Source organism: Balaenoptera physalus (assembly GCF_965194825.1).
Source record: "Balaenoptera physalus genome assembly, chromosome: 6".
In the NCBI taxonomy this organism is placed as follows: domain Eukaryota; kingdom Metazoa; phylum Chordata; class Mammalia; order Artiodactyla; family Balaenopteridae; genus Balaenoptera; species Balaenoptera physalus.
The window spans coordinates 111090484-111105405 of NC_138885.1; the positions used below are offsets into that span (position 1 = coordinate 111090484).

A 14922-nucleotide genomic window follows, 5' to 3' on the forward strand; every position below is an offset into this window, starting at 1 on the left:
ATAATCTGTATTTATAAAGTGTGACATAACTGCCAATTATTCCTATCAGGAATTACAACACTTTCTATTGACAATAAATGTCACATTTGACAACGTTCGCACACATTTTGCGTGACACGACTTTCAGAAACTAAGTGCGGTGGCCGTCGGGTCTTCTTTAAAGGGAGACCAGCTTCCCTTGCTAAGTCAGAATCCAAGAGGTGGCAGGGGAGCTGAACCCACCTCCCTGACTCTTTCCCTCCGAGTGTGTTGCCCTGGGAGCTGTCCCTTCGTGGTCCCTGCCCCCAGCTGGCCATCTTCACCTCTGTCCCTGCAACACTTAGGCCACCGTGTCCCCAGACCTGCTGCCCCTCTGGCTTCACCTCCAAGGGGTTTGAGCTGCTGACGGCTCACCTGGCACGCCTCCCTCCCCGACCCTCTGCTTTTCCTCCTTCCGTCTCCGGCTCTTTGGGGACCTGGTCCTCTGCTCTGCCTTTCAGAGTGCGGTGTACAGACCTTCTGCTGTAGGTTCTTTTCTCGCTGTATGTTTCCAGGTGGCCTCACCTGCCTCTGGTTAACCCACTGATGCCCAACACGGTGCCTCGGTGAGCCCCGCTTGGCTGTCCAGTTAACACTTCCAAGATCCTCCGCCTAATCTGAATCCCGAAACCCCGCTCTCTCTCTGTGTTTATATGTCAGACAACGGCAGCACCACCCAGCCAGCTCATGTCTCTGTCTGATGTGCTCGTGCCCTTGAGGCCGCCTCAGGGCCTTTGCTCACGCTCTCGTCTCTCCCTGGACGTTGACCCCGTCCCTGGCCTCTGTCCCAGCCTCCATCAGCCCTGCTCATTCCCAGTCACAGCCGCGCCCCTTCTCTCTTGCTTTCAGAACCCACGTTTGTCTGGGTATCTGGTGCCCGTATGCTTTATGGGCCTCATCCCACCCTCAGGTGTAAATATGGACCAGTCTAAGTCAATGATTGCCTTTGGAAAGGGCATGATTGCAGCTTTGCCAGTGAGGCTGCTTGTGAGTGAGGGGGGAAGTTCCCCTTTCTTTCAGAAAGAGACGCAAGACTGGGTGAATAAATTACATGCCTGGTACGTAACAGCTGATACGCACTGTTGAATCATAAGTATTTATCTGAATTAATGGTATGTCATGCTGTAAGAGGGAGGAAGTTCTGTTTCTGGCTCTTGTACTGAGAATTTATATTTATGATTAGCTATTTTGTAAATTTATTTATTTATTTATTTATTTTAGGCTGCATTGGGTCTTCGTTGCTGCGCGTGGGCTTCTCATTGCGGTGGCTTCTCTTGTTGCAGAGCACAGGTTCTAGGCGTGCGGGCTTCAGTAGTTGTGGCACGGGGGCTCAGTAGTTGTGGCTCGTGGGCACTAGAGCGCAGGCTCAGTAGTTGTGGCGCACGGGCTTAGTTGCCCCGCGGCATGTGGCGTCTTCCTGGACCAGGGCTCGAACCCGCGTCCCCTGCATTGGCAGGTGGATTCTTAACCACTGTGCCATCAGGGAATCCCTGATTAGCTATTTCGGGTTTGAATAAAATTGTGCCTTTATATTTTTATAATTGCTGCATTTTGATATCAATTTTACAAATCAGCATAACTGTTAATGGTAAAATATACCGTATTCTCTTCTCATCTCTATCCTGCTGAATATTATCCTTAATGATTTCTCTTCAGATAATTATACTTTACCAAATGGCTCCATTAGTTGACTCTTCACATTATAATTATCTTAAGTTTTTGTTACGTGCTGAGGAGCATGAAATTACTCCTCAACTGTAAACCTGGGGACATTCGGACCCCTTGAGGCGGCAGCAGTGCTTTGGGGAAGGTGTGTGGGCTCGACATAGGCAGTGCTAGTCCTGTCATCTTGGTGATAGATCCAGGCTGTCATGGCTTGTGTGACAAGGTAGACAAATAGCAGCTTCTGCATTTGTGGCATTAGAAACGCCAGAGGTTTCACTGCCTTCCTGCCGGGGAGGGCAGCCAGGAGAAGTGGCGCCAAGCTGGCCTTTTCCACAGCCGTGAGGGTTTTCCTGAAGGGGTCAGGACTTTATGAAGGTAAACTTAAATGTCATTTGGAAAAGTACTTTGTGGTTACAGATGTGTACGTACCTGCACCTGCGTGCACACCATTTATGCGTGTACATCACTAACAGAGCAAAGTCTGAGCACCTGTTAGGAGCTGTGCTGGGAGCTGAGAGGACAAAGCAGGACAGAAGGGGTCCAGACACAAGGTGCATGCCGGTGAGCACCCCCCAGCTCCCCCCACCCATGACCACTAGAGGAGGTAGATTCTGGAAGCGCAGGCTTTGGGGCGGGGCAGGGGGGCGTGAGTGGCGGGCGACAGGTGCTTCCTTCCTGCCCCGAGTGGTGACTGCTGCTTGTTGCTGGGGGTACGGCTGTGGCTGTGTGCACAGGAAAAGAGTGACACACGGAAAACATGATCGCAGATGTTTATGGCTGTTATGAGGGAGAGAGACACGACCTTCCGAGAATACCGTATGTGTTAATCATAAGTGCTCAGCTTGGCGTCTCGGGAGGCTGCCTGGACCATCAGCTGCCCGGTTGTACCCTGGCTCTGTGACCCCAGAGTCTGGGGCCTGGATGCTCTCAGGTGACTCTGTGCGACGGTGAGCAGGTACCAACTTCTTTGTGTGACTCACCTGTAAGGTCGGGAGAAAAGTAGGGAGGATACTCATATCTCTAGAATAATGACTATCATTTAATTCTTTTTTTTGAGGGGGATTAATAACAAAAGATCCAGGTGGGATAGAATTGATTACAAACAGGAGACAGTGTGTGCGTGCATGTGTGTGTGTATGTTATAGCACATTTGGAAAAATCATTTGCTCTTATTAGTTATCTATATTATACACATTAGTGTATATAAGTCATTCCCAATCTCCCAATTCATCCCAACACCACCACCACCCTGCCCCCGCTTTCCCTCCTTGGTGTCCGTATGTTTGTTCTCTATATTTGTGTCTCTATTTCTGCCTTGCACACCGGTTCATCTGTACCATGTTTCTAGAGTCCACAAATATGCGTTAATATACAATATTTGTTTTCCTCTTTCTGACTTACTTCACTCAGTATGACAGTCTCTGGGTCCATCCACATCTCTACAAATAACTCAGTTTCGTTTCTTTTTATGGCTGAGTAATATTCCACTGCGTATATGTACCACATCTTCTGTATCCATTTGTCTGTCGATGGACACTTAGGTTGCTTCCATGACCTGGCTGTTATAAATAGTGCTGCAATGAACATTGGAGTGCATGTGTCTTTTTGAATTATGGTTTTCTCTGGGTATATGCCCAGTAGTGGGATTGCTGGGTCGTATGGTAGTTCTAGTTTTAGTTTTTTAAGGAAGCTCCATACTGTTCTCCATAGTGGCTGTATCAATTTACATTCCCACCAACACTGCAAGAGGGTTCCCTTTTCTCCACACCCTCTCCAACATTTACTGTTTGTAGATTTTTTGATGATGGTCATTCTGAACAGTGTGAGGTGATACCTCATTGTAGTTTTGATTTGCATTTCTTTAATAATTAATGATGTTGAGCAGCTTTTCATGTGCCTCTTGGCCATCTGTATGTGTTCTTTGGAGAGATGTCTATTTAGGTCTTCTGCCCATTTTTTGATTGGGTTTTTTTTTTTTTTAATATTGAGCTGCATTAGCTGTTTATATATTTTAGAGATTAATCCTTTGTCCATTGATTCATTTGCAAATATTTTCTCCCATTCTGAGAGTTGTCTTTTCATCTTGTATATAGTTTCCTTTGCTGTGCAAAAGCTTTTAAGTTTCATTAGGTCCCATTTGTTTATTTTTGTTTCTATTTCATTTCTCTAGGAGGTGGGTCAAAAAAGATCTTGCTGTGATTTATGTCAAAGAGTGTTCTTCCTATGTTTTTCTCTAAGGGTTTTATAGTGTCTGGTCTTACTTTTAGGTCTTTAATCCATTTGGAGTTTATTTTTGTGTATGGTGCTAGGGAGTGTTCTAATTTCATTCTTTTACATGTAGCTGTCCAGTTTTTCCAGCACCACTTATTGAAGAGACTGTCTTTTCTCCATTGTATATCCTTGCCTCCTTTGTCATAGATTAGTTGACCATAGGTGTGTGGGTTTACCTCTGGGCTTTCTATCCTGTTCCACTGATCTATATTTCTTTTTTGGGCCAGTACCATATTGTGTTGATTACTGTAGCTTTGTAGTATAGTCTGAAGTCAGGGAGTCTGATTCCTCCAGCTCCGTTTTTTTCCCTCAAGATTGCTTTGGCTATCCGGGGTCTTTTGTGTCTCCATACACATTTTAAGATTTTTTGTTGTAGTTCTGTAAAAAATGCCATTGGTAATTTGATAGGGATTGCATTGAATCTGCAGATTGCTTTGGGTAGTATAGTCATTTTCACAATATTGATTCTTCCAATCCAAGAACATGGTATATCTCTCCATCTGTTTGTGTCATCCTTGATTTCTTTCATCAGTGTCTTAAAGTTTTCTGAGTAGAGGTCTTTTATCTCCTTAGGTAGGTTTATTCTTAGGTATTTTATTCTTTTTGTTGCAATGGTGAATGGGATCATTTCCTTAATTTATCTTTCTGATCTTTCATTGTTACTGCATAGGAATGCAAGAGATTTCTGTGCATTAATTTGTATCCTGCAACTTTACCAAATTCATTGATTAGCTCTAGTAGTTTTCTGGTGGCATCTTTAGGATTCTCTATGTATAGTATCATGTTATCTGCAAACAGTGACAGTTTTACTTCTTCTTTTCAGTTTCTATTCCTTTTATTTCTTTTTCTTCTTCCAAAGAAGAAGCACTACCTGACAGCACTATTTACATAGTTTTTTGCAAAACTATGTTGAATAGGAGTGGCAAGAGTGGACATCCTTGTCTTGTTCCTGATCTTAGAGGAAATGGTTTCAGTTTTTCACCACTGAGAATGATGTTTGCTGTGGGTTTGTCGTGTATGGCCTTTATTATGTTGAGGTAGGTTCCCTCTATGCCCACTTTCTGGAGGATTTTTATCATAAATGGGTTTTGAATTCTGTCAAAAGCTTTTTCTGCATCTATTGAGACGATCCTATGGTTTTTATTCTCCAATTTGTTAGTATGGTTTATCACACTGAATGATATGCATATATTGAAGAATTCTTGCATTCCTGGGATAAATCCCACTTTATCATGGTGTATGATCCTTTTAATGTGTTGTTGGATTCTGTTTGCTAGTATTTTGTTGAGGATTTTTGCATCTATATTCATCAGTGATATTGGTCTGTAATTTTCTTTTTTTGTAGTATCTTTGTCTGGTTTTGGTATCAGGGTGATGGTGGTCTCATAGAATGAGTTTGGGATTGTTCCCTCCTCTGCAATTTTTTGGAAGAGTTTGAGAAGGATGGGTGTTAGCTGGTCTCTAAATGTTTGATAGAATTCACCTGTGAAGACGTCTGGTCCTGGACTTTTGTTTTTAATCACAGTTTCAGTTTCATTACTTGTGATTGGTCTGTTCATATTTTCTATTTCTTCCTGGTTCAGTCTTGGAAAGTTACACCTTTCTAAGAATTTGTCCATTTCTTCCAGGTTGTCCAGTTTACTGGCATAGAGTTGCTTGTAGTAGTCTCTTATGATCCTTTGTATTTCTGCAGTGTCTGTTGTAACTTCTCCTTTTTTATTTCTAATTCTATTAATTTGAGTTCTCTCCGTCTTTTTCTTGGTGAGTCTGGCTAAAGGTTTATCAATTTTGTTTATCTTCTCAAAGAACCAGCTTTTAGTTTCACTGATATTTGCTCTTGTGTTGTTTCTATTTCATTTATTTCTGCTCTGATCTTTATGTTTTCTTTCCTCCTACTAACTTTGGGTTTTGTTTGTTCCTCTTTCTCTAGTTCCTTTAGGTGTAAGGTTAGATTGTTTATTTGAGATTTTTCTTGTTTCTTGAGGTAGGATTGCATTACTATAAACTTCCCTCTTAGAACTGCTTTTGCTGCATCCCATAGGTTTTGGATCATCATGTTTTCATTGTCATTTGTCTCTAGGTATTTTTTGATTTCCTCTTTGATTTCTTCAGTGATCTCTTGGTTATTTAGTAATGTACTGTTTAGCCTCCATGTGATTGTGTTTTTTATGTTTTTTTCCTGTAATTGATTTCTAATCTCATAATATTGTGTTTGGAAAAGCCACTTGATATGATTTCAGTTTTCTTAAATTTACCAAGGCTAGATTTGTGACCCAAGATATGATCTATCCTGGAGAATGTTCCATGTGCACTTGAGAAGAAAGTGTAATCTGCTCTTTTCAGATGAAATATCCTATAAATATCAATTAAATATATCTGGTCTCTTGTGTCATTTAAAGCTTGTGTTTCCTTATTAATTTTCTGGCTGGATGATCTGTCCATTGGTGTAATTGAGGTGTTAAAGTCCCCCACTCTTATTGTGTTACTGTCGATTTCCTCTTTTATAGCTGTTAGCATTTACCTTATGTATTGAGGTGCTCCTATGTTGCGTGCATATATATTTATAATTGTTATATCCTCTTCTTGGATTGATCCCTTGCTCATTATGTAGTGTCCTTCGTTGTCTCTTGTAACATTCTTTATTTTAAAGTCTATTTTATGTGATATGAGTATTGCTACTCCAGCTTTCTTTTGATTTCCATTTTCATGGAATATCTTTTTCCATCCCCTCACTTTCAGTCTGTATGTGTCCCTAGGTCTGAAGTGGGTCTCTTGTAGACAGCATATACGTGGGTCTTGTTTTTGTATCCATATAGCGAGACTGTGTCTTTTGCTTGGAGCATTTAATCCGTTCACATTTAAGGTAGTTTTCGATATGTTTGTTCCTATTACCATTTTCTTAATTGTTTGGGGTTTGTTTTTGTAGGTCCTTTTCTTCTCTTGTGTTTCCCACTTAACGAAGTTCCTTTAGCATTTGTTGCAGAGCTGGTTTGGTGGTGCTGAATTCTCTTAGCTTTTGCTTGTCTGTAAAGCTTTTGCTTTCTCCATCAAATCTGAATGAGGTCCTTGCTAGGTAGAGTAATCTTAGTTACAAGTTCTTCTCCTTCATCACTTTAAATATATCGTCCCACTCCTTCTGGCTTGTAGAGTTTCTGCTGAGAAATCAGCTGTTAACCTTATGGGAGTTCCCTTGTATGTTATTTGTCGGTTGTCCCTTGTTGCTTTTAATAATTTTTCTTTGTCTTTAATTTTTGTCAGTTTGATTACTATGTGTCTTGGCGTGTTTCTCCTTGGGTTTATCCTGCCTGAGACTCTCTGTGCTTCCTGGACTTGGGTGGCTGTTTCCTTTCCCATGTTAGGGAAATTTTTGACTATAATCTCTTCCAATATTTTCTCGGGTCCTTTCTCTCTCTCTTCTCCTTCTGGGACCCCTATAATGCGAATGTTGTTGCGTTTCATGTTGTCCCAGAGGTCTCTTAGGCTGTCTTCATTTCTTTTCATTCTTTTTTCTTTAGTCTGTTCCACAGCAGTGAATTCCACCATTCTGTCTTCCAGGTCACTTATCCGTTCTTCTGCCTCAGTTATTCTGCTATTGATTCCTTCTAGTGTAGTTTTCATTTCAGTTATTGTATTGGTCATCTCTGTTTGTTTGTTCTTTAATTCTTCTAGGTCTTTGTGAATCATTTCTTGCATCTTCTCAATCTTTGCCTCCATTCTTATTCCGAGGTCCTGGATCATCTTCACTATCATTATTCTGAATTCTTTCTCTGGAAGGTTGCCTATCTCCATTTCATTTAGTTGTTTTTCTGGGGTTTTTTCTTGTTCCTTCATCTGGTACCTAGCCCTCTGCCTTTTCATCTTGTCTATCTTTCTCTAACTGTGTTTCTTGGTCCACAGGCTGCAGGATTGTAGTTTTTCTTGCTTCTGCTGTCTGCCCTCTGGTGGTTGAGGCTATCTAAGAGGCTTGATGGGAGGCTCTGGTGGTGGGTAGAGCTCTCATTTACCAGTTTTATTTTACATAGGATGCCTCATTTACTAAAACCATAGATTCCAAGTTGCTCCATGAAAAATGTGATATTCTTAGCTGTCAACATTAGGGAATTTCCCCAATCACATTTTTAAATTGATTTAATGTGTTATTTTTGAAAACATAAGTTGGGATATCACAAAATGGACTTAGCCTGCAGAGGCTTACTTTCAACCAGAGAGCTCCATTTCCATGTTCCGCTTAACAGAACCCAAAATGATCTTCCTTCCCAAACCTCTTCCTTTTCCTGCACTATCTAAGAAAAAATAACCACACTCTACATAGTTCCCTAAGCCAGAACCCTAGCAGCCATTTTTGCTTCTCTTTTCCCCTTCCCGCTCCATATCTAGTCACTGAGCACTTCTATTCTACCTCCCAGATGACCTCAGATCCTTTCCCTCCACTCCAATCTCTGCCACTGCCTTTAGTTTGAGCCCTCACTCCTCTCTTAGATGAATATAAAGTCTCTTAATGGGTTTTGTTGCTTCCATCAGTCCTACTTATTCTCAAGCGTGACCTCACTACAAACCACCTGATAGTGACTCCTTAACTTCACAACATTCAATGGCTCTCATGTTTCTGGGAAGAAAACCAAGCTCTTTACCCCAGCATCTACTTGGGGTTAATAGATCTAGGTTTGAATTTCAGGTTTAAGTACTTTGCAGCAGTGTGACCTCAGACTGTTGGGCTTTCTAAGCCTTTGTTTTCTCACCGTGCCTGAGGTCACTGAGGGCAGGACTATTTTTCACACACGGGTGCCTGGCATGTAGGAGGGACTAATCAATGTTGAATGAAGGGAAAGTATTTTAAAATCCACATCAAAAAATTGTTCCTCCTTAAAAAAAGAAAATCCTGATACACTATGCCACTTCCAACCAAATTTGACTTCGACCTTTATTTTCTGATGATCACAATAAGGTGCCTTTGGGGATCCGCACAATCGGGGATCAAATCCTGGCCACACCCCTGAGCAATCATGTGACCTTGGGAACGTGACTTAGCTTCTGTAAAATCTGTAAAATGAAGGTTTCTGAGGATTTTGTTCCCGAGGGTTAAATGAGTACCTCACTTGGAACGGGGGCGGGCGCATAGTGTTTGCCAAATGTTAACTATCGTTATCATCTTCATCAAATCAAGACCGTGGTACTTCACTTTGTGACTCTCAAGTTTGTATGAGAAAATCGTGCTTTATGCGTTGTTGTTGGCTAAAGTAGGGAAACCTGGAAACTCCTGCCGTGGAAGAGAGCAACAGGCGAGAAAAGCGAGTTGCTGAATCCCAGCGCCTCAGAGGTGGGAGGGAGGAGTTCGGTCCCTAATTTACTGATGAGGAAGTGGAGGGGTGACGTGTCCTCGAGTCTCATTCAAGACACAGCCACAGCTCTTTATTGAGAGTAGGACCAGGGCCCCGGGGGTTGCTATGGTTAAACTGTAGGCGGAAACTAACACTCTTTGGAAGGCAAGACAGGAGGAGCATTCAGTTATAAAAAACGGTCAAAAATTGGGGTGAAACTAAGTTCGTTGAGCAATACATCAAATGAGTCAACTGTGGACCCGGTGAAAGCGAGTTGCTAACTGAACTGGCATTTTACGAACAGGGGCTTTCTACAGAGCCCACTGACTCAGGACGGCTTCGATTAACAAACTCCCGCGGCGCTTCCCGCAGGACCGGAAAGCTCGGAGCGCGAGAGATGAATGGAAACCAGACTGGGGCGCGCTGCTCGGGGGGCGGGGCAGCCGCGGGCGGGGGCGGGGCATTGTGAGTCACATGCCTGTGCTCTGAGGAGGGCGCGTGGAGGGAACTCTGGTCGTGATTGGTCCGTCGTAACCAGGTAACCGAAGGACACATTCCGGTAGGCAAGGGCCGGCCGGGCTAGCTACTTTCAGTCGGGAGGCTGCGGCGGAAGGAGGAGGCGCTCCGGCTGCGCTCTCTCCCTCAGTGGCTGCGCGTCTCAGCACTTGTCTGGTTCCCAGCCCTTTTAAATAAGCCGGTCTGGTCACCGCCCTCACAGACTAGTTGGTTCCGGGGAGGCGGCGGCAGGGGTGCGGCCGGGGCCGGACCCCTGCCCGGGGCCCGGCGGCTGGGCGGGGGTGCGGCCGGGGCCGTACCCCTGCCCGGGGCCCCGGCGGCTGGGCGGACAGGAGAGCGGCGGGCGAAGTCGCGTCTGCATGTGCGGCACAGCCCCGGCATAGCCCGGGGCTGCCAGTGCCCGCCGCGCCATTGTTGGGGGAGGGGGCGGCTTCTGAGCTCGGCGGAGTCGGGGGACGAGCGGAGGCGGCGGCGGCGAGGAGTGAAGGCGCCCCATGGGGAACTCGCTGTGTTGTTGCCTGTCCCCCAATGCCAGCCCCAAGTCGGGCCGGCGCAGGGGGTCAGCGGAGCCGGACTGCGAGTCTGAGGTCTACAAGGCGGCGGCCGGGAACGCGGTGGCAGTAGCTCCGGCGGCGGCTACCGTGGAACCCGCCGAGTTGGATTTCGCAGGTGGCGAAGGCCACCACCTGCAGCACATCAGCGACCGGGAGATGCCCGAAGGTAAGAAGCGGCGGGCGCGCCTCGCCCCTCGCGGGGTCGGCGCCGTCTGCTCTCGGGCTTACCTCTGGCCTCCGCCGCCCCCAGGGTCCCCCGGGAGGGAGACGCCGCCTAGGGCTCCTTCTTGCCCGGAGTTGGCTCTCCCAGGGCTGGGCACCGGGGACGAAGGCTGGCTCTGCTTGGCGTCCCCACCCCTTATTCTTTACCAGTCGCGTCCGGCCAGTCTCCTTCCCTCTTCCCTACCCGAATGCCCAATTCTTTCCCCCGTTCCCATTTCCCAGCCCGGCCTGAGACCCTCCAATCCGCGGCCCTTCCTGTTCGTGGTTCTATTTAACATCTCGTGGGACTTAGCAGAGACTTTCTGGTGTATTCTCTCTTTTCTTAATGCAAACTTAAATACTCTAACTTTGGCGTATCCATCCCGTCTCCCCATCCAGATGGTACCTAAGCGAAGGAACTAGGTAAGGGCCTGATGATAGACTTCTATTCGTTAAGGTAGTTGATACTCGAGACAATTAAGACAAACATTAGAGGATTTGTCATTTAAATTCAAAATAGAGATGGACAGAGTCAGTGTGGTGTTCTTAACTAAAATTCTTTGGATTTTAATGTTTTCAGTCGCCCTGATAGAAGCTACTTTATCCCTTCTAACTATAATTTGAACACGATAGGAAAGAAAATGGTGGGAGACGGGCTTAAAATAACTGTGAACGGTGTGAAACGTTACTGCCACGGCTGCAGAGAATAGTTGTTGGGTTTTTTTTCTTTACCAAAGGAGACCCCATGGAGTTCTGATTACTTTTAAATTCCCACTTTGACACAAGTATGTCTTCAGTTGCACAGCCTTAACCGACTTCTTTTGCACGTTGCCTGTTCTAAGGGAGGGGTGAGGTGGTTCCTGAGACTGCTGGACACAAGTTTCAAAGGAGAAAAAACAAATTCAGATTGTAATTTGTAATATAAAGGTTTGGGAGTTAACATACCACATCCATCCTGCAGAAAAATGTCTCCATGGCTCCCTCCTCCTCCGCCCCCCCCCCCAGTAGAATACTATTTAACTTTAAGAATGTTCAGGTAAAAGTTCTGAAGACTAAGTGGCTGGGGGTGGGTGTTGTCGGGGAGGAGAGGAGAGAGAGAAGAGAGGAAATGTTTTGATTTTTGCCTCTAGAATTTTGGAAAGGGATGGCTCTAGGTTAAAAAAAAAAAAATTTCTGGGTAGCATAGTGGCACTTTAATAAAGACTGTTCTTTGAAGTATAAAACATTGTATCATAAAGATGTTAAAGCCCCACTGGCCCATTTGTTTCATTTAAATGCCAGAGATTATTTCATTATTTCATAGACGAAATGTCTTACAGCTCTTCTATTTAAATTCTAGTTGGGTTTATTTAATTTCTTTAAAAGTTAGAATAATTAAGCCTGTGGATTCACCCTTATGATGGACGTGGCTTTGTAAGTGGAAAGTACTCCCTTTTCAGAATCGTTAGATATTGTGAAAGAATGAACAAATTATGTGAATTAATTGTAGCTTTAAACACAAAGCATGTAAGTACTTGTGAAAACTGCTCTGCTTGTTGCTATAAGGTAAGCCTCTAAATGATTTTTAAAAACAGTTAGTAGTTGGCTAGTGTAGGATGAGAGACGAAAATTGGACCTTTATAGAATTCTTTTAAGATTTACAATGCATTTTCTTGTGTATTTCACTCGGCCCTTCCATTTACAAATAAGGCCCGTATATATTCTCCCTCTGTTGCCGATGAAGAAGCCAAGACTTAGAGATCTGAAATGACTGTGTAACACAGCTACTGAACAAAAGAGACAGACTTGGGAGGTGGTAGATATGCCAAATTCAGTTCTTGGGATGCTTAAGAAACTGTTTAGAGTGCACCTTATATTTTATTATAATTTATCCATAAGTTAGGCCTATCTCAGCATACTCCAGTTTTGATTATTGCCATTCCAGTTTATTGTACACAACTCAGAAGCAACATTTACCTCTCCATTCTCTGTCTGTACATACATTGCAATGGATATGAATAAAGGTAGAAGTCATGAAATAGCCTAAATTTATCAGTCAGGTAAACACGTTGATATAATTTAAAGAGTTTGTTCTGGTGAAATCCAATTGAAGCCGAGAATGCCCTGGACAGAGGGACATTAGGGGAAGCTGGTAAGCGGGCAGGTAAGGTACTAAGCATTTAGCATACGACTATGTATGATAAGGAAGGAGTGCTAAATCAGGAACTGGAAAAATAGAGTTCATGAGTACAGAATTTACCTTTTTATGTTTAACATGATTGTTAAAATTTCATTTCAATTTGTCTTTTTTGGGGGGGCATTCGATAAAGTGATAAGAGAAACCTCAATTTCAGCATTTGCCTATTAATTAAGTTTCCATAGAAACAAGGTCAGAACACCAAATATAAAGTACAGGCACATTGGAAGTTTGCTCTTCATGTCTTTATTTCAGACAATTTTGTATCAGTTTCCCTGGAAACTGAGAAATACCTACTCAGATATAAAACATTTTGGCTTTTCTACAGTGAAGAATTATTTGGTTACTTAGAGAAAATCGTACATAAATGATGCTCTGTCTTGTTCTTCAGAAACATTGGAGAAGAACATGATTTCTTCAAGCCATCTCAAAAAAGTAACTCCTAAGAACGTAGTATAGATTTCAGATAGACTCAAAAGAATTTTTTACTACTTTGTCTTTAACAGTATATCTAATATAACTGATGGTAGTGTCATAATAGAAAAGAAGATGCTACGGTCCTATTATCTGATTTTCCTTTTATTCATCAACTTTTCATACAACCTTTATGTTCTGACCTTAGGAGCTTTGCTAATTTTCTGGTGAAAGGTGCTCTCTCAAGTGACCCCTACCTCCCATCCCCCTGAAGAGTGGGTAGGGAAGGAATTGGCAATATGATGTGGAAAAACCTCTGAGCAACAGATCTTTCCTTTTTTTTGGTGACAGTATTAATGAACATTTGATGTGAAAGATTGAGAAAACACAGAAAAGTCCTTCACTCACACTCAGAATATCCAGAATTTTTATTAATATTTTGGTGTTGATTCTTCCTGAACCTTTTGTATGCATATAAACATAACATTGTGTTTATTTTACAAAGATGGGATTGTTCTTTATGTGCCACTTTGTAACTTTGTGTTATAAAGAAAAGTAACGACATGAAGCTCCTGTAACCGTGCTGACACCTAGAGAGTGCTCCAGGGTGATGTCTTTCCATGCAACTGCGCATAGCTCTACAGCCTGCCTTTTACCAACTGTTTACTGTGCCATCGAATGGTTGGAGCATAATTCATTTACCCAGCCTTTATGGTTGAGCATCTTTTATAATCCCATTATAATGCTTTATTCAGGGGACACAGATAAAAACTGATGCATTGTATTGATACTTCCCTATAGCATTCTGATTGTACACTTTGTCTTACGACTTAATTAAATTCCTAGGGTGAGTCATTTTGTAGTAAAGGTATTTTAACATTAAATGTTCTTTTCCCAAATTAAAGTTACCATTGATTTTTCACTGAACATTAGATTTCCTCTTTTAGGTTTTCGTGGTTCTTGGTAACCTGTCTTGTGTCTTTGATTCTGAGTAACTAAACTACTACTCTAAGAGATCTGAAATTAACTCTGGTCTTAGGTGACAGACACATCAAAAGACAGCATTAGAAGAAATCTTAGATGATGTGGGAAAATTGGGAGAACCTTAACTGGTTTTGGGTACACTGAAACATGATTATTAGGCACCATTCCAGAGGCAGGACAAACAGTGGTTAGACAAGACAAAACCCGTATCCTAACTCAGGTCCTTACTTTCTAGAGGTGCCTGGGGGCTGACGACACAAGAATAACATCAGGTAGTGAGAACACTAAGAAAGAAAATGAAGGTAATGGGCTGGGGAGGAGGACAGTTTTACAAGGGGTGGTTAAAGACAGCTTCTCTCCTTAAGCGACCCATGAGCAGTCCTAAGAGAGCCGTGTGAGGCTGTGGGAGAAGAGGCTTCTGTGCAGTTCCTAAGAAGGGAATATGCTTGATGCGTGCCAAGGACAGAAAGATGGGTGGCTGCAGCTGAGTGAATGAATGCCAGGAGGAATATGGGGGATTAAGACCTTGTATGCCTAGTGGGCCTTGACCAAAAAATATGAATTTTAGTATAATTGTAATGGGAAACCATTGAAGGATTATATGCAGGGGAATGATGTTAATTCTTAGAAAAAGGGAAGGGGGGTAGAGAGGGTGGAGGGAGATCAGACCAGCTACTGTGTGAGAATAGACTGTAAGGGTGGAAGGAAGCAGAGAGGGAGACCAGTTAGGAGGCTGGTGCGGTAGCTCAGGTGAGAGCCAACAGTGGCTTGAACAAAAAAGCGATATTAATAAGGGTCTAAAATA

General features: G+C 43.2%; 1 protein-coding gene and 1 long non-coding RNA gene across 2 annotated transcripts in view; both read left to right on the forward strand.

Annotated features, from left to right (window-relative positions):
* LOC309662635 overlaps positions 1-14922 on the forward strand; it is a 930148-nt gene that overhangs the window by 886138 nt on the left and 29088 nt on the right. The gene's annotated exons all lie outside the window — the stretch shown is intronic.
* Positions 10111-14922, forward strand: part of LOC309662631 (cyclin-Y-like protein 1) — a 33900-nt gene continuing 29088 nt past the window's right edge. The window contains exon 1 of the mRNA XM_082465544.1: positions 10111-10508. Coding sequence (XP_082321670.1) covers positions 10283-10508 — 226 coding nt within the window. The 5' untranslated portion in view covers positions 10111-10282. The remainder of the gene's footprint in view (positions 10509-14922) is intronic.